General features: G+C 41.6%; 1 protein-coding gene across 9 annotated transcripts in view; it reads left to right on the top strand.

Annotated features, from left to right (window-relative positions):
• Positions 1-17,283, top strand: part of PIGG (phosphatidylinositol glycan anchor biosynthesis class G (EMM blood group)) — an 89,506-nt gene extending 72,223 nt beyond the window's left edge. For 2 of the 9 annotated variants that reach the window (XR_015261450.1, XR_015261447.1), the window contains 4 exons: positions 1,211-1,322; positions 1,751-1,814; positions 10,669-10,722; positions 16,851-16,981. Coding sequence is in view for 5 of the 9 variants with exons in the window: in XM_086770645.1 (XP_086626771.1) it covers positions 16,851-17,076 (226 nt within the window). In the remaining 4 variants the exon portion in view is untranslated. Of the gene's footprint in view, positions 1-1,210; positions 1,323-1,750; positions 1,815-10,668; positions 10,723-10,768; positions 11,004-16,850 lie in introns of those variants that run through there. The other 7 variants (XM_086770645.1, XM_086770641.1, XR_015261448.1 and 4 more) reach the window with 6 other exon arrangements.
• Positions 17,284-19,896: the final 2,613 nt, after the last annotated feature.

Genomic DNA, 19,896 nt, shown 5'->3' with positions numbered 1-19,896 from the left:
TTTTGGGTCCTAGGTAGAAAGTGCAGCCCTCCTTAAAGACAAAGGAATAATCCAAACATTATTCTCTGAATCTTTCAGTTCAGTATTTTACATAAGTAGTTTTTAGTTCTTCTGTTTTCACTCCATTCTGTCTTCCTTAGGTTAATTACAGCTGAAAAAATGCATTTTATAGAATGGTAATACCTGTTATTTGTTGTGTTTGCCAGCGGTCCCATTGTCTAAATAAATAAGTAAAATGTATAGGAGAAGATATCTGTTTGTTTGTTGATGTGTATGGAGGTCTGGAAGTGATTTGATAAAACTGGAATGGGATTTTATTGCTACAAGCCAGAAGAGTGTTTTACTCACTTAGGTATCTCCTGACATGCTATCATTGCAGTGATGGCTGGAGATTTCTCTTAGATGTCGTTAGTCCTCTGTGATGGATACCTCTTCATTCATTCCTTTATCATGCTGGTGAGACACTGGCTTTTCCTATGAGGTTTCCTTCAGGCAACCATGGCTCTTAGTATTGAAAAGTATTTTCTTGTTAGTGAAAAGTGATCCAGCAAAATAGGGTTCCCTACAGTTGCCTCTATGCTAGAAACAAACAACAAATTGCTTCAAAGCCGTTTGCAAAATAAATGTAATCTTCTTGCTCCATGGATGAGCTATGCACCTGTGTTTTAGGAACTGAAACACTTTCTATGTAAATGTTAAGGAAAGTTGTGTGCACAGAATTTATAAGTACACAGATTTGGGGTGGGTTAGGTGATTTCTGCTTTGTGTAGACAGATGTAAGCATCTGAACAGACTTGGAACTTAAAAAGTTATGATCTAATTTTTGGTACAGTTGGCATATCCAAAATGAGATTTATTTTCTAGTAATAAATAATGTCTCTAATTGAGAACGTGTGCTCCAGTGTGCTAGCTACTGCCCAAATGCATTGTAGAGTTGACCACACAGCTCTTAAATGATCTTACTGATGCTGTGTACCACCATTGCTATGAGATTGTTCTCACTGACAGAAGTGCTGGCTTAGGTAGAGGCCACTTTAAGTAAGCATGTCAGATATGCTTTTTAATTTTTAAGTGGTCTATCACTTTTTCTTTGTGGGTAATTGTGAATTGAAAGGAAAGGGTTCTGTGATTTTTTTGTTTGTTTGTTTCTGACAAAGCTCTAATTTGAGATTTTTATTGTTCCATTATCTTCTTCCTCTTACTGTTCTAGTGTTCTTCTGACTTACAGAAGTATACTAAAAAGCTGAGTTAGCTGTACAGCCCTCCAGTTCTCAGTGTATCTGTAGAGCTATAAGCTTCTTCTTACTCTACCTAGAGAGCAGGTATGCAGTATCACTTTGGTGTACAAAAGGGTACAGTATTTGGCCTTTATTCTTGTTTAGAACCTCTGCATTGTGAGACAGTATTTTTCTTCTATCCTGTATGGCTAGATTTACAAATGCTGCTTATACAAAAGACTTCATTAAATTGAATACACACAAAGGCTTATTGAATCTATTAGGAGAATCAACATTAATGACATTGGGTATGAGCAGCCATGGGGAGGTCAATTTCAGACAGAAATTTTGGGATCCAATAGTAAGCAACCAGAATTTCTTCAAAGGATAATGGCAGTCTAGACAGGATCTGTTAGCAGGACTCTAGAAAGACTTCAAAAGCCTCTGCAAATATGAAAAAAAAAATAATGAAAGGAAGGTTGGTTAGGTTTTGCATCTGTAAATTAACTTTTCGTAATCCTTCCTATTGTTAGTGAGCCATGGCTATTGGAACTTAACAGAGGAAAGCTAACTTGCATCGGAGTTGCAGGATAGCAGGTAATCATGTGGCACGTTATTTTCAAAAATCCTACATACTGGGGTGCAGTAAAAGGAATTTTAGTAAATTGTGATGAAAGGGGTTAGGTTTGTCTATAGTGACATTAAGAAAATTTCTTTGATTAGTCCACACCGCTGTTAGTAGAGGAAGGACCCTGAAGCTTGGTGCTGCTGTAAAAAGAAGTTACACTTTCCTGTGTGCTTCCTCGCCGTGTCCCTCATTCTTTCTTGCTTGCTATCCCTCTCTCTCTCACTTGGTAGCCCTCTCTTTACGTTGCTTGGTATCCTCCCCATCTCTTTCTCTTGCTATCCCTTCACCACTACCCCCTTCCCTTCTCTCTTGGACACACTTTACACCTCTTTGATGTGCTTTGCTTCTCTTCCTCTCACACTTGCCTTCTCTCTTGTGCATCTTCTGTCTTGTCACAAAAATTTGCAACTGCCTTGTGCCAACTGAGGAGAGAGGCAAGGACATAAATATAGAATGACAAGAGTAAATATTTATTCATGGGCATGAGGTGTCCCAGCCAAACTGGGGCACCCCGAATGTGGTTATACACAGGGTTATTGTATCTTTACTCATGCTTCTCTCTTGCTGTCCCTGTCTCTGTCTCTCTCTATCTTGCTATACTCCTGTCGTGACACCCAGCAATCTATTCCTCTCTCTCTTGCTTTCCTACCCTCTCACAGATGCCTCCCTTCCTCATGCATTTTCCTCTTCCCGCTTCCGTTTCCCGCTTCCCTTCCTCTCATGCTTGGGCTTTCACCATCTCTCATGTATGGATGTTCCCCAACTCTTTCATGCGCAGGCTTTTCTCACCTCTCATGCACATGCTTCCCCTCCTCACACGTGCTTCCCTCTCTCTCATGGGCTTCTCCACTCGTGATCTCTATTCTCTCACGCACATCTGCCCTTTTGCAAGCATGCTTCCCCAGTCTCGTGCTTCCCCATGTGCTTTCCTACTGACACGCTTCCTCCCTCACACTTCCCCCATCATGATCCCTGCTCATGCTTTTTCCTCTCTTGCACACACTTTCTCCCTCCCTCTGTCATGCTTTCTTCCTCTCATGCATGCATTCTCCCTGCCTTGCATGCACTTTCTCTCCATCTTGCACGCACTTCACTTCCCTCTCTCAGACATGCTTCCACCTTCCCTCATGCACTTACCTTCTCACATGTGCTTCCACTTTCTCTCATGTGCTTCTCTCCCTCTCTTGCCTGCTTCCCTCTCTTTTATGCTCTTTCTCTGGCTGGCACTCTTCTATCTCTTTTGTGTTGTCCTCTCCTCCTTTGTGTGCTCCCCTCTTGCACACTCCCCCTCTCATGCATACGCTCTCCTCCTTGCATGTGCACTTTCTCCTTCTCACATGCACGCTTCTTGTCACACATGCTCTCCCTCTCTCACATGAATGTGCTTTGTCTTTCCCTTGTTTGCTCTCTTGCATGTCTTTGTCTTGCATGTTGTTCTGTCTCTTGCTTTTCTTTTTTCTATTTTCCTTTCACTTCTCTGGATTTCCTCCTTTCTTGCATGCTTTCCCGTCTCACACACACACTCAAATTCTTTCAAATTGCTTTGCACTTTCCCTCTCTGTCGCACATTAAATCTTACTTGTGTCCTCCTCCTCCTGCTTTCACATGTATTTTCTTTCTCTTGCACTTCCCTCCTTTATCCTCTCTTTGCCTCTGTGTCTTACTTTCCCCCTCCTTTGTATGCTTGCCTCTCTCTGACAGACTTTTCCTTTCTTGCATGCACTTTCCGTCTCCTAAGCTTGGATTCTCTGACTTGTACTTTCTTCTGACTTGCTCTCTGTCCCTTCTGTCTGTACAGTTTGTCCTGTCAGTCTGTAGAGCTTCCCCCTCAGCTATACCCTGCTTTCTACTTCTATCAGATCTGCTTTCCCTCCTTCTTAGATTTGCTTTTCCCCTCACTCGGGCATTTCCTGTCTCTTGGATATGCTTTGCCTCTATCTTTCTAGCTTTCTGAAGTCCCTTTCCACACACAAAGGCTTTCCCTCCTCTCTCCTCCCCTCATTCTCTATCTTTGTTTCTCTTCCTGCTCTCTGTTGTCCCTTTCCTCCTCTCTCCCTTTCTTGCATTCCCTCGTACTCTGAGGCTTGCCCTCTTTTTCTGTCTTTCTCTCTGCCCCCATATTTCCCTCTCTCCAACACCCTTTTCCTGTGTGCCTTTTGCCTTTCTCTCTGAAGTGCTTTGCCTGTCCCTCATGTGTATCTTTATAAACGATCTGGATGAGGAGATCAAATGTACCCACAGTCAATTTGCAGATGACACCAAGTTAGGCAGGAGTATTGATCTGCTTGAGGGTAGAAAGCCTCTACAGAGGGATCTGGACAGACTGGATTGATGGGCCAAGGTCAATTGTATGAGGTTCAAGAAGGCTACGTGCCAGGTCTTGCACTTGGGTCATAACAACCCCATGCAGTGCTACAGGTTTTAGAAAGAGAGGCTGGAAAGCTGCCTGGCACTGGTGAGGCCACACTTCGACTACTGTGTTCAGTTTTGGGCCCCTCAGTACAAGGACATTGAGGTGCTGTAGTGTGTCCAAAGAGCAGCAACAAAGCTGGTGAAGGGTCTAGAGAAAAAGTCTTACTGGGAGGAGCTAAGGGAACTGGGGTTGTTCAGTCTGAAGAAGGCTGAGAGGAGACCTTACCACTCTCCACAGCTACCTGAAAGGAGATTGTAGCGAGGTCAGTATTGGTCTCTTTTCCCATGTAGCCAGTGATAGGATGAGAGGAAATGGCCTTAAGTTTTGCTAGGGGAGGTTTAGATTGGATATTAGGAAAAATCCCTTTACCGAAAGGGTTGTCAAGCATTGGCAGAGGCTGCCTAGGGGAGTGGTAGAGTTGTCACCCGTGGAGGTCTTTAAAAGAGGTTTAGATGTGGTTCTTAGGGACATAGTTTAGTGGTGGACTTGGCAGTGTTAGGTTAATGGTTGGACTCTATGATCTTAAGAGTCTTTTTTAACCTAAATTATTTTAAGTGCTCTGCCTCCTACCTTACTTCTCTTTACTTGTTCCCTCTCATAGGCTTTCCCTGCTCTCTGATGCTTTTTCTCCTACATGTTTTGCCTCTCCTGCATTACCCCTGTCTTTTGTGCTGTGCCTCTTGTGCTTTTTTCCTTCCCTACTTCACTATGTCATTCTGTCATGTTGCCCCTTGTGCGTGCTTTGTCTCTTGTGTGCACTTCCCTCCTCTTGTGTGCTTCCCCTTCTTGCATGCACTTCCCCCTCTTGCACACTTCCCCCCTCACATGCATTTCTCTTCCTTATGCATGTGGTCTTTCTCACATGCACTTAACCTTGCACATTTCGCCTCTTGTGTGCTTTACCGTTTGGCTTTGCTTCTCCCTCATTTGTACCTTGCCTCTCTCACATGCATGCACTTTACCTTTCTCTCTTTCTTGTGCGCACATATGTTTTCTCTGTCTCTTCCTCACTGCTCAATCTCTTGTGCTCATGCTTTACCTGTTGTGCATGCAAGCTTTGACTCTTGTGTGCATGCTTTGCCACTCCCTTTCTCATGTGCACACTGCTGCTTTGTCTGTGCTTTGCTACTATTCGGTCAATTTAGGCACTTTGCTCTGTCATTCTGTCTTGCTTTCCTGTCTAACGTAGTTTCCCTCCATCTCATATATTTCCATCTCTTAGTTTTTCTTGGTTATTTGCACTTTGCGTCACTCAAGCTTTCAGTTTCTCACAATCACTTCTTCTCTTGCCTCTGGTCCTGCTCTCTGTCTTGCCATACATCTCTCTCTTACTCAACATCCCTTCCTCAGTCATCCCTGCCCAGCATTCCTCTGTCTCTTGAACCTTCCACCTCACTCTACATATCTTTCTCCTCCTCTTCCCTTTTCCCCTATCTGTCTCTGTCTCCATCTCTTTCTGTCCTCTCTCCTTTGCTTCCTTGGTCTCTTTTGCACTCTGTGTCTTCCATCTTTCCTTCTCCCTCAGATATGCTTTTCCTCTCTCAGTTGTGTCACTGCCCTCCAGCCTTCCTTCTCTTTCACACATATTTTACCTGTGTCTCTTGCACACTTCACCTCTGACATGACTTTTTTTCTCTTGCGCTGGCCTTTTTTATTCTCCCTTGCTTTGCCTCTCACTTTCTCCATTCCTCACATGCTTTTCTGTCTCTGACACATTTTCGCATGCACTTTCCCTCTTGCTCATGCTTTCAGTCTTCTGCTTGTGCTCTCCCTCCATTGTTTGCTATTTCTCTTTTATCCCCATCCCTCTTTTTCTTGCTCTTGGTATCCTTCTTTCTCTGCCCCTTGCTATCCATCTGTCTTGGGCTTTCCCTTTGTCTCAAATGTGCTCTTTTCTCCCTCACAAATTACCCCCCATTCTCCCTTTTGCGTTTGTCTCTGTTCTGCCTCTTTGTCACTGCCTGTCTTGGGCTTCCTCTGTACTCCCTCTCTCTGTCCTTCCCTTTGTGTCTCTCCCTCAGACATGCTTTCCCTCTTTGTAATATGCTTTTTTGCTGTCTCAATTCCCTCTGGCCCCACAACCTCTCCCTCTCTCCCAGCCATGTTTTCCCTCTCCAAGAGAAACTCTTGTCTTTCTCTTTCAGATCTGCTTTACCTCTCATTCTGATTGGCTTTCTCTTTCACAGGCCCAGTGAAAGGTGATTTTTTCCAGAAGCTCCTTGTTCATCCATGCAGGCCTCATGGCATTTGTGCCTGAATTCTTGCTCACTAGGATAAGCTGCTCTTGAGCTTTAAGGAAGTGATCCGCAAATATCAGCCAGTTTTCTTGGACCTCTCTTCCTTCTGGGTTTTTTTCCCCTAGGATTTTCAAGCATATCCCTGGAGAGGCCGAAATCTATTTCCCTGAAGCCAAGGGTTGTGATCTTGCTTTTTGCCCTTTTCCCTCCTCTCAGGAGTCCCCATCTCATGGTCACTGCAGCCAAGGCTGCCTTTGAACTTCACAACCCCAAAAAGGCCTTCCCTGTTTGTGAATGAGGTCCAGCAGAGCACCTCTTCTTATAAGCATCTCTGTCAGTTCAGTCAGGAAGGTTTAACTGATGGTCTCCAAGAACCTGCTGGATTGCTTATGCCCTGCTGTTTTGTCCCTCCAGCAAATGTTGGGGTGGTTGAAGTATGTCATGAGGACCACAGCCTTCAAATATGAGGCTACTTAACAGCTATCTGTAGAAGGTTGCATCTACTTGTTCTTCTTGGTCAGGCAGCCTGTAGCAGACACACATTACAATGTGTCGTAGTTTAGCCCCGCTAGGGACCAGACTAGGGAGTCTCTCTCTCTCTTCCTCCACCCTCCAGTGGGAATAGGGAGAGATAATAAAAGAAAAAAGGCTCAAGGTTTGAGATAAGAACAGGGAGAAATCCTTATGGGCAAAACAGACTCAACTTGGGGAAAATATTCATTTATTATTAAACTCAAAGCAGGATAATGAGACAGAGAACAAGATAACCTCCCCCCACCCCTCCTTCTTCCCAGGAATAACATTATCTCTACCACCTTCCTGCCCCAAGCAGCACAGGGGGGAAGAGGGAATGGGGGTTATGGTCAGTTCATCACTTGACGCTTGCTGCTCCTTCCTCATTGGGGGAAAAGCTACTCACGTTCCTCCCCTCCTCCATTGTGGGGTCCCTCCACGGGCTACACTCCTTCATGAAACTGCTCCAGCATCTGTCCTTTTTCCAGGAGGTGCAGTCCCTCCAAAATGGCTGCCCCAGCAGGCCCTCCGTGGGCCACAGCCTCCTTCAGGCATCCACCTGCCCCAGCATGGGGTCCTCCACAAGCTGCAGGTGGATCTCTGCTCCTCTGTGGGCCTCCATGGGCTGCAGAGGGACAGCCAGCCTCACCATGGTCATCACCACAGGCTGCAGGGGAATCTTGGCCAGGAGCAGCATTACTCCTCCCCCTCCTTCTTCACTGACCTTGGCGTCTGCAGCCATTACTCTCACAAGAAATTCTTCACAACAGGCTGGCAGATGCCTTTCAAGATCTCTTCACATCTCATCTCCTCTCCACTTGCAGCCGGGCTGAGCTGAGTCGGGCCTAGTCGGCTGCCCGGCGGGAGGCTGCAAGGCCCACAAGGCTCGCGCCTCCCCCTCTCTGTCTGTTCAGCTTCTTCACATCTTCTCTTCTCTTTTTTTTTTTTTTTCTGTTTTCCCCTCCTTAAACACATTATCGCAGAGGCGTTATCAGGAAACATTCTGCTACCAATCGGCTCGGCCTTGGCCAGCAGTGGGTCCGCCCTAGGCCTGGCTGAGTCTACTGAACAAAGAGGAACAACTTCTAGCAGCTTCTTACAGAAGCTGCCACTGTATCCCCCCCCCACTAAATAAAATCAGAACACAATGTCACTTGTACTTTTCTGCTCTTTAATCATTACCTATAAGCTCTCTTGAAAACACACACAGATCATTCTTAGCTTTCAAGACAGTGAACCTGTTCTGTAGTTGAAAGCCTTCAGGTGGAGCAGGAGCCTTCCTCTTGGTGCCAGAAGTCACCATATTCCAGCCTTCGCCTTTCACAGAGTTTTCACTTACTGTTCTGCTAGGAACAGACTTTTCCTGCGCCTGTACTATAGTTGGCGTCCAGAGGCCTTGAAGCTATAGGGTCTCTGAGAAGATCATGTCTCCTTCGTCCTCTCTGACGCTGCAAAGCCTGCTCACTTCCTCCCATAACTCTTCCACTTGGTGACACACCTCTTCAACAATAGCATGTCTGCTGCAGGAAAGACAACCATTTCTGCAAGCCTTAGGGAGAGGCCCTGTGCAATTCCTGCAACTGGGGACTTGCAGGCCCACATCTGCTATCCAAAACTCAGTCTGGGACAGCTGCTCCAAGAGCTGCTGGAGAATGTACTCTGGTGCATTACTACCATGCCTGAGAATGTTTTGGCTAGTCTGAATTGAGATGAGGATCCATTCATTGCACCCGTCCGTGCAAACTGCTGTGTTTTTTAGCCAAGCTCTACACCTTGCAGCTGTACAGGTTCTTGACCCTTTCTTACCACACAGCAGCTGTAACAGGCTTCAAGCACCCTGGGTCAAACTGAATCCTCTGCACATTGCACCAGAAAAAGCTGTGAAGAAAGCTGGGGGCAATACGCTGATACACTGCGTGAAGTGTACACAGCGCACTGAATGAATTCTCTCCCCCTTCTCTTCAGTACTTTGGGTATTCCTTCCGCGTAATTCTGAAATAGAAATTTTTAGATTGAAGCACAATACCATCTTTATTTCTTCGCTACTATTAGTGAGGGCTACATGATGATGCTGGGTTCTCAGTGGTTTGTATTAATGCTCAGGCAAGAGCAGAGCCATTCAGAGGGGCACTTCTAGAAAGAGAGGATGATATTAGTAGACTTTTGCTTACATGTTTCTTTATTGTAGGAGTGTTTCTAGATGTAACCTGTACTTTTTGCTGTTAGTGCCCTTGTCTTACTATTTTTACTTGCAGGTTTTTTTTCTTTTTCACTATTAGTTTTCTGTCCTTCTCTTTTCTGTGGCTAAGATAAGCTGACTTCTTGGTTCTGGTAGCTGTGGATAGGACTGTACATGTGATACTGTCCTTGTGCATGTATCCAGGATTTTTCTATCTTCTTTTCTCACACCTTTTCTTGAAGTGCACAAGTTCTTCTCAAATGCGTATGTTATTGGGGTGGCAGGAGTATTTTGAGGAGAGCACTGTTATTTTAGTTAAGTCACAAGTTCAAAAATAGTTACTGTAATGGAAAAACACAAGAAAGGACTGACTGTGTCCTCAATGCAGAAGAGTGAGCATTGCTCTATAGAACTATAGAACATCCAGGTTGAAAAGGACCTTGAAAGATCACCTGGTCCAATCTTTCATGGAAAAGGGAGCCTCAGTGAGGTAATCTAGCATCCTGTCCAGTTGCATCTTGAAAACCTTCAGTGATGGGGACTCTACCACATTTGTGCGGTGATTGTTCCAGTGATTGATTGTTCTTGGTGTAGAAAATGTCTTTCTTACACTGAGATGAAACCTCTCCTGGTGCAACTTGTACCCCTTGCTTGTAACTCCGTGTGTTACCTGAAGAGAGAACCTCCGTCCTCTTTGTAGCCACCCTTTAAATACTGGAATACTCTGATGAGGTCTCACTGAGCCTTCTCTTCTCCAGGAAGAAGAGACTTAACTCCTATAGTCTTACCTTGTAGGACAGGCTCTCCAGCCCTTTGATCATCTCTGGCCCTCCTTTTGACCCTCTTGTCTGTCTACGTCTTTTTTGAATTGATCAGAACTGAACACAGTGCTCCAGGTCTGACCTGACAAGCACTGAGAAGAGTGAGAAAATCACATTTTTATCTCTGCTAGTAATGTCCCTGTGAATGCAGCCCAGGACCTGATTTACCTTCATTGCTGCAGTGGTGCTCTGCTGACTCCTGTTCAGCTTGTTGTCCACCAGTACCTCCATGTCCCTTTCAGGAAGGCTGTTCCCCAGCCACACAGATCCTAGCGTGTACTGGGCCCTTTGGTTATTCTGTCCCAGGTGCAGGACTTTGCACTTGTCTTTGTTAAACTTCACACAGATCTAGCCCACTCTTCCAGCCTATTTAGGTGTCTTGGTAAGATGGCTTTCCCTTCTAAAGTGTCCACCTCACCACCCACTTTAGTGTCCTCAGCAAACTTGGTGAGGCTGGTTTCAATCCTATCATCCAGATCATTTGTCAAGATGTTGAACAGCTTGAGGCCTAGTATCAGTCCTTGGGGGACCCTACTTGTAACAGACTGAGTAAAAAACATTAATACCACCCTCTGAGTGTGGCCTTGTTGGCCAGTTTTTTACTCATACTTAAATAATTTCTTACCCATTACTTAAATAATTTGTGCCTCATCTCTCTAGAAATGCCTTGTGATGCTGTTCACCTGTCCTGTTAGACTGGTATATTCTAAATTGGTAAGTTTGAATTTAATTAAATAACATGATAACAATCTATTTTAAGTCTCTTTTTAGCCTGCCTGTCCAGCACAATCGTCAGATTTTCCACCTTTAGCTAAGATGATGAAGAAGAGCTGTTTCTTTATACAGGTCGGCAGGAAAGCCTGTAGTTGCACTTTAACAGAAGATTAAGCTGTAAATTTCCTTGTTATTCCCTGCATGTATGACGCTGATGTAAAATACTTCAGGTTTTTTTCTACTGGAAGTCTTTAGAAGTGCTAAGTGGATTTTGGAAGGGTACTTGCAGAAAATTGACTAATGCTGGGCTTTGAAAGAATTATGATTTGTATTTTGCTTGTTAGGAGTTTTAATGATTTGATTATACCTTGTTGCTTTGAAGTCTGGGCCAGTGTCAACAGGAATAGACTAATTTAACTTTTTTGGTTTTCTTGGAGCTGAACAGAGTACTATGTGCTAAGAATTAACATGAACAGAGCCTTATGGGAACGCTTGAGGCAGTGATAATGGGCAGGAACTGCATGTATCCCAGTGTGGCCCACCACAGAAGTAGAGAGGAAAAATATATCAACCAGAGCACTCGGGATTTCATGCAAATCCTGTCTTTGAAGAATGGGCTGGAACTCATCAATAGCCATCATAGCTTACATGTGGAAAGCTGGTTTCCTGAGTCAAAGGTACCTACTGAAAAGGACTAGCTTCTTTGTGGTGAAGAAATCTAGACATTACATGGCCATCTTGCCTGGAGTGCAGTTTAGCAGTCTCTTTGCCTGCAATCCTGAAATAGACACGGATGTTTGAGTTTGTGAAGATGTTGTGAAGAGTTTGAGATGTTTGATGTTGTGACGTGTTTTCCCTTTTTTATAAGGGAAGGTGAGGACTGATCGTGTGAAGCTGAAAAGCAGAGAGTTTTGAGTCCTTTGTAAGTTGATTGCCAGAGGATCAGTGTTTGAGGAAATGAGCACATGCAGGAGATGAACTGGATCTAGTGGACTTCTTTCGAGTTAGGTTGCCAAGATTTTTAGAAGCTTTTACTAAAGGTACAGTTGATTCCTTGCCCTAATAGTTAAATGATTATACTAGCCATTCAGAGTGGCTGTTCAGGCCGTCTGGCCCAATACCAGCATAATTCAATTCCTACTAGCAATCTAAAATACATCTTTGTTAGGGAGTTCCTCTGGAACTATTTTAAGGGGCCAAGCCTAATTGAAGAAGGGCAAAAGGAATCTGAAACTCAATCAATATATGCCCTGTGTTTTAGACAGAGCTTTGTTCTAAGCAAATTAGCTCATAGTAGATGCCAATGAGAAGAGTTACCTCTGCTGGGTGATTGAGACTACTTCTCTTTCTGACAGGAAGCTCACAGCACAACTGATTTTGCCAGCAGTGAGAACAGGCAAAAGCATTGTTGTCCTATTTTTCCTGCTCTTGATGCTGAAATGAAAAGGTCTTAATAGCATTTTACAGCTAAGTCTTTGTGAGAACCTGCTGAACCTATGCTACAGTTCACTGTAGCTTACTGCCACGAAGAGATGACCTTGCTTAGGTAATTGTAGCTTCTCTGCCTTTCTACTGGGAAAGAGGATGCACAGGAATATCAATGATCATCCCCAAGTTCCTTCATTTCCATAGAATATACTTGACAACCCTATTAGCTTGCTGGCAACCACCCTTTTTGACATCTGTCTGTTGATAGGGTTTGGTGTAAAAAACTGTGACTTTATAGAATTAATGCTATTCTGATTGATAGTCTATACCAGAGTTGATCATTTAAATTTACAAACAACTCTTGGTTCCCTTGGATCTGCCATAAATATAAAGTGTTTTTCCGTGACAGTGAAGGATTGTATACTATAATCTAAAATAGCACCGTAAGAATTATACTAGGTGAGAGTAGGGCATGTGGGAGAGACATAACAAATTTGTTCTTGCTGCTAAACTAATTGGTATTTGCTAAGATCAGAGGAATTTCTTATAGATTGCAGATACTCTAAGATGTCACAGACAGACACTGGAGTGCTACAGGGTTTGTTTCTGACTGCAACCCTTTATTAATGTATGCAGGACAGATTAACAAAGTGGCAACTATTTTTCAGAAAGCAAACTGAAACTACAGGAAGTCTAGAAAGAAAAGTGCCTCTAATACAGTAAAAAATGTTAATACAGTAAAATTGCCTTCAAATATGCAAATTCAGTATCCCCAATAAGAGGTAATCTAGGCAGTGATATTCAGCTAGAAAAGAGAGCTGGAAGGGTAGAAATGCTGGAGGATAAGTTTCGTTGAAAGGATTCAGAACGTATTGTACTGAAACCCTCCAGACATGACCCACCTCCCTCAATCGCAGAAAAATGACAATCTTAGGGTATTCCTCACTTGTATGCTGGCAGATTTCTAAAATGTTTATTTAATTGGTGGCTTAGAACAAGGGTTGGAACAATGTAAAGTAGTGTATTTTAAAATTCTTTGTGGAAACATTTGTAGGGCTGTCTGTGGAGGTTTTTTTTGCTTGATTTTTAAACTACAAAACTTGTGCCACTATCTGCCAAGTATTCTATATAACTGGGAGACATCCTTTCACAAGAAAACAGTTGTTTTTCTTTCATGTTTCTGGCATCATAATTTTTTCATTTTACAAACCTTGTATTGCCATTTTGATAGCATGTTGGAGATGGATTGAGAGGTGAAAGATTTGTTGACAAAATATTTGCAACTAGAATTTATGACATCCAAAGAAGCCGAAAACCTATTAATGGCACAATTTCTTGGCCCTGTTTTTCCATGTATTAAATATTCAATTAAAAGAGCGGATTTTTGTTGAAAGCCAATATGTGCTCAAGACTATACTTAATGTTTGAAATCCAAATACAGTGTGTTCAGTGATATGAATCTGTAGTGTTCTTTGCTGCAAAAGTCTCCAAAGGCATTGTGGTTTTTTTTCTGGATCTAGCAATCTTCATCATCAATCTCACATGAAGTTTGGATATGCTTTCTCATCTTTAACACATTGGGATCCCTCATTAAAGTCCTTGGAAGCTAACTTGCTAAATGAATTCAATATTAAAAGCTGAGTACTTTTTTTTTATGCCTGCATTATGCAGAAGCCTTAATATTGGACTGGTTCTGTCTGAATGTGGAGGTAGCATGTAGAGTTTACATCCCTTTATGGTCTTCTCCTTTACATAAGAAAAGGCATTAACTGCTGCAGAAATAGTTCAGTATGGAGTAGTTACACGTTGACGCTTTAGATGTGTCCTGTAATCTTCTGTTATTCTCACTGAAACAGCACTGAGAGGTTGCAAAGTTATTAATTACTGGCTGATCTAGCTTATAAACAGTAGGATACATGAGGAGCATGCCACAGCCAGCTTTCTGTGCTCTTCTGGTGACTTCTTTTGGAATAACTCAGAAACCAGGTGAACTACCTGGATTTTCTTGGTCACTTTAGCAGCAGCAGCCTGATCCCTGGCCACTGTGTTCCTTGTGGTCTTGACAAGCCCTATACTGTGTGGTCACTATGTGTGTTTAGAATGAGCAAAATGAGTGCACAAAGTCATTATTCTTATCTATTCAGCAAATTTGGTGCCCAGCAGAAGCAAGAAGAAAGAATGGTGCTGTGTTCAAAGAACTAAGTCGTTGCCTTAGCATCAGAATAGCCAAACAGGTCTAACTGCTTGTACTCAGTCATTCCAGTGCTGTTTCTGCAACAACACATGTGTGGACTCTTATACTAGCTCCAAAATAAACCAAATTATCCTGCTGTTGAACCCTGTTAACCGTTTAATAGTTTGTGGATATAGCGTGCTTCTGTTGCCTTCTCTAAATTGCACTGCTGTGTTATACTGTGAAACTGTCCAAGATTTCCTTCTGCAGGTGGGTGTCTATGTTTTGTTGAGAGATGAAGCAAGTGCTGAGTCCTCTTGGAAGTAAAAGTATTATATAAGCAGAAAAAGAAACAGTTTATTATTTTTACTCTACCAAAATGCAGAAATAATTGTACTGTTTACTTGTTGACTTGGGGATTCTTTGCTAGTAATCATAATGTGAAAATGCAGAATTTAAATGTTACTAGTAAAGATCACTATGTGCTCTCATTCCAGTGTAAAATGTATCTAAAATGTTAGATCTACCTAATTTTTGAGCCAAATATGTTAACACACAGAGATTTGATTCAAAATAATCTTCCAGACAGTTTCTTCATGATTAAAAAAAGCCATTTTATCAATTTTTAACACCATTGATCTACATTTAGGAGCTACCTCACAACAGGGTACTAAATGGTTTGGTGAGCACAGACTAGGGAAGAAGATATGAACTGAAATTTAAATTTAAAATGCAGGGATCTTGAAAGACCTAAATTTATAAGTTTGTGAACACTCTCACTTATCTCTTTTAGAATTCCCTTGAAAATCTCATCATTGAGCTTAGTAAATGTGATAGCCACAACTACTGATAGCCTTCCTCTAGCTGGTCTATCAAGTGCATTTTTTCACTATAGAAAATAGTTTAAAAATTGCCTATTTGCTTATCTGACTCAAAATCCTTTTCCTCTGTTTATTCAGTTGTATCACCTAACTAATACAAATACTGTTTTTACTCATATCAGCGTGAAAACAGCTAAGCCTGAGTGAACTTCAGTTTGTTTATCTTTAATAACTGACTTTGTTGACAAGGAATAAAGTTGGTTATTTACACAAGGTCACTGAAGACTAAAGTTGTTATGCAGAAGCAGGGATCAGCTCACTCCCAAGTCACAGTTTCCTTGGCCAAGCAGCAAGGGAGATAGTTTTCTGTGAACCGAATGTATGTTTTGCAATCATTCACACCTGCTGTTCTTAGGTGATTTTTCAGCTCTTCCTTTCATGACCTGTTCTTCCTTCCATTGAAAGCCTTGGGAATTTTGCTCTTGACTTTGCTGGAAAACAGGACTGTATCCTAATTATTTTGATTTAAAGAATAATAAGTTTAATGGTTTATGTAAAATACTGTATTCTGTGGCTTACTTAGTCATAAGTGACTAATTTGCATCTCACAGAAGTGCTAGTCATCTTAAATTTTTATTACTTGAAACAATCAGAATTAAAAACTGGGAGGAGCAGAACAGATTCTCAGATCAGGATTTTGGTGTAAATAATTTCCACTTTTTGCTGATATGTTCTTTTGGGAACTGATGTAAAATATTTTTATGAGGCGAGGATAATGTTCTGCTTATTATTCCAGTGAAATAGCTTTATTCCTTCCTTTTGTCTGAACAGGTAAGCATCTGAATTTGATATGAATTAGTCTCTGCAGATGTAGTTTGGGGAAAGTGGACACATATCAACCTAGCATCATTGCTGTGAGTTGGCACCTCAGGGGAGGCAGAACAATCAAAGTGCAGAAAATCCTTTCACTTCCATTTTCATCTGACTCCAGTCACCCACCAGAATACCTCAACATGGCAGATTTGGACCATGTAGGTTACGTACGGGGCAGACATTTCTTGCAATACAGCGGGCCCAGCTGAGCTAAGCTGCTGTTAACAGGAATGCAACGTATTGCTCATGTAAGCCTAAGAATGTGGTATTCTCTGGAGAGTGTTAGCTAGCTTTACAGAGTTTTCTAATAGCATGTTTTTATATTGTTTTCTACAGTGTTACTGACTTTGGGCAGCAGTTTTCTGGCAAGTTTTATGCCCTGTACAAGGGGAGCAGATTTATCTGATTATCCATTGTATAGGTTAGGCAGCTTTGTGAGGAGTACTGAAGTCTGGCTTGTCTGCCTCTTAACATCCACATTCTGTGGAAAGGCACAGGAAGGCCAACAAGAGACGAAGCTATCTTGAAACTGCTTGATGGAGACTTTAACAATTAGAACAAAGTGTATTAAAGCACAGAGCCTTCTAAGTTTGAGGTGAACTACTGGGTGACAGCTGCTATGCTTACACAAAACATACTTACTTATTATAGGATATATAGAGGTGATAAGGACAAGCTTTATTATTACATTGTTGCATCAATAATCAGTTTGCTAACTCAAAGTGGAGATCTGTGAGTATTCTTTATGTGCTGAAATAATGCTAAACAGTGGAGGAACTCACATATCTTTACTAAGTTTGCCTGAGAATGAACTCCTCTGTTTTTGTTACCAGGAATTCAGCGGCAGTGGGTCAAGGCTGCTTCTGCTATGCTCTAATGCGTTCAATTCCAGTTGCCATCTACATTGTTTTGGTAACAGGTCTGCGCTACCACCTGTTCATATGGAGTGTCTTCTCGCCAAAACTACTTTATGAGGGAGTGCATGTGTTCATCACAGCCACTGTCTGCCTGTTCTTCACAGCCATGGATCAGAACCACTCTCACAAAGTGCAAGATTGAAAAGAAGTGTGTGGTACAGAGTTCTGCACTGCAATTTCCAGTGCGTCACTGGAATGGAAGAAGGAAAATAATGGCTTTGAATTGATGTGCAGAATTTGAAGAGTAACCTTGTTTGTTTAGTTAAGATCAGGATTTGAAGAGCCTGTCCTGTTTTAAAACTGAGCTTGCTTTACAAATGTTGAATTGAAATAAACTATTTTTTCATGGGTAACTTCTGTTTATAGCTGTCATTATAGCACTCTCCAAATAACAGAATGGCAATACTACCTTATTTTAATTTAAAAATGTATATCTTAATATAAATACAGACCAGTGTCTCATAGGCACTGAAAAAAAAATCTTTTGCACATAAATATTTTTACCTTCTTAGACTACTGAATCCTAAAAATATGCAGGATTTCTTGGTGCCATTCACAAGATCTTATATTCATTAGCCTTGAGGGGTTTTGTTTGTTTTGTTTCTAGCATATGCATAAAAATTATTATTAAATTATTGAATCTTTGTACAAATATCCCAGGTAAGAGAATTTTTGTTTGTTTTGCATAGGCAACATTTCTGTTTAAAGGCAGTATTTTCTTTTTAAGATGAGTGCAGTCATTATCTGTAACAGATAAATGCTAATGGGCTAACAAAAAGTAAGTAATCTTCTGTGGAGTTCATTTACTGCTAAAATGTGTTTCTTTTTATTAATGTATAAATATTAAATCAAGTTGGTGGCAGCTGCACTGAACATTTTTGATCATGGTTTCCACACTAGGGTAGAGAGTTACGAGCCATGAGCAGGAAAATAGTTTAATGGGCTAAGCTACCAGCAGAATAAATTTATGTTTGCATCACCTTCCCCCTAATGACCTCTCTAGCTGCCTCAGTTAAATGTGATATAATTAATTCCTAACAATGTTTTCCTTGTTTCTGTCAAGAAGATATACATTGATGACTATCCTTAGTATCAGTATTCTTTATGTGGGGTTTTTTGCCTCATATTTTTGTTGATATAAGATTTAATCTAAATGTATTAGAAGTATAGCAGAAGAGAAGCATACAGGGAAGTTTAACTTTTGTTTTAAGTCTGAAAATAAAAAGCTTTTAAGCCCTATGTAGCTGAGAGCACATTTGTTAGGATCATGGATACACTTTTCATTTCATGTTTCAAAATCTCAAAAAGTAGGCCTTTAGTTTCTGTGCATTAGTAATAGGCCATCCTGTTCTCTAATAATGAAATTTTTTTCAACTGTAAACCAACAAAATTTTCAGTACCCTGGTCACATATTGCTGTCATTTGGAGAAGAGACTACTGGATTTTAATGTCTTTCAGTGTGACCTGCTGGTTTGAAAATGAAATACTTCTAATAAATTGTTTTTCAATGCCAATGATGTAATATTTAAAACAGTTTGTGTTTCTGAATGTTGTATGCATCTACCATTTTCATAATTCTCAGTATTTTTCTGGTTACCTGTTGCCTAGCAACCATATGAGGATTACTGATATCTTCTCTGTTTGCTTACTTGGTTAATTCCTAAGCAATCCTCCCTAACCTTCATACAGAATATGTTTATAAGAGGTTTAACTTGGAGAGAAAGGGTGCTAATAAAGAAATGAAGAGGGGGAGGGGAAGTTCCTTCCAGAGTACAGAATCTTAAAACAATGTGTGGGAGTGACATTTACAGGAGCTCTTACTCCTCCTGCTATTTTTTGCTTCTAGTATATCTCTTGGACATTTTATCAAATAGTGGAGTCTAAACTATTTTGTGTGTATTAAGGTTGCATTTCTTCAGATTACTTAGTTAAATAATCATAGCGTCCCCTTTCTCTTCTGAAGATGTCCAGATTGAATCCAGAAGAAAGTAAATGGCTTGGAAAAACACTGTTATTTAGGTCTTCAAGACCAGGAAAGGAAGGAAGGAGGAACTTGGACAGCATCTCTATCTCAAGTTAACACATGAGTTTGAGTGATGCCTCAAGAAAACATGGTGCTTTCAACTTCAACATTGCCATTTTTATTATTTTCCACCCTTTCTCTTTGGGTATAGGCAAATGAAATACTATTTTAACTTCATTAGCTTTTAGGTTCTGCCAATGCAAAGCTGAGGCAGTGAAGAAATAAGTCAGTTCTTGCTGCAGGCAAACAGACTTGAACTGGGGAGTTATGTGAAAATAATTTTATTTTAAATCAATACAAAGTTTTGGCAATTGGTCTGAATGGACAGAAAAAACAAATGCCTGAACACAAATTCTCATCTTACTAGTTAGCTGCTCACCTTCCCTCCTTATCCCAACTCCCCCTGTCAGGTTCAGCATGTCCCAAACCCTCAGTCAAGGAGACAAGTGACGTGGGAAGCAGGAATGGTACATGGTGTAGTTTCTGCCATTCTAAGCATACCATTTTCTTCTGTCCAAGTCCTCTATGGTCCCTGCTCTGGTGTGGTATCAGCCCAGACTGCAGCTTCCCCAGGAGTACCCTGCGCACAGGCACAGACTTCTCAGATATGTTCTGAGGAGCGATGTTGTATGGCTCTCTGGATAAAGTTTTGAAGCATGATAAATTTTTCCACTCAACATCTTTGCTGCTGGTCAGAGCCAGGTTCAGCCAGTTACAGTGGTCTATAGCTGCCTCTGCTAGATTTCACCAGATCACCATTAGTCAGTACGGCTCACTGCTACGCAAAGCTTGTAACGTATGTCAGGTATTGTCCTAAAGATCCAGAGTGTGATTAAGCTTGAGCTGTAAATAAATTCAGGTTTAAAGAGAAAAAAAAAATATTTGTATTTCAGATACTATATGTGTTTCTGCTCTGTAGGAGAAAACCCCAGGTTTTCC

This window comes from Chlamydotis macqueenii, chromosome Z, assembly GCF_036417535.1.
Source record: "Chlamydotis macqueenii isolate bChlMac1 chromosome Z, bChlMac1.mat, whole genome shotgun sequence".
NCBI classification, from domain to species: domain Eukaryota; kingdom Metazoa; phylum Chordata; class Aves; order Otidiformes; family Otididae; genus Chlamydotis; species Chlamydotis macqueenii.
Note: the sequence above shows the minus strand (reverse complement) of the source record. Positions and strands in the feature narration are given on the sequence as shown.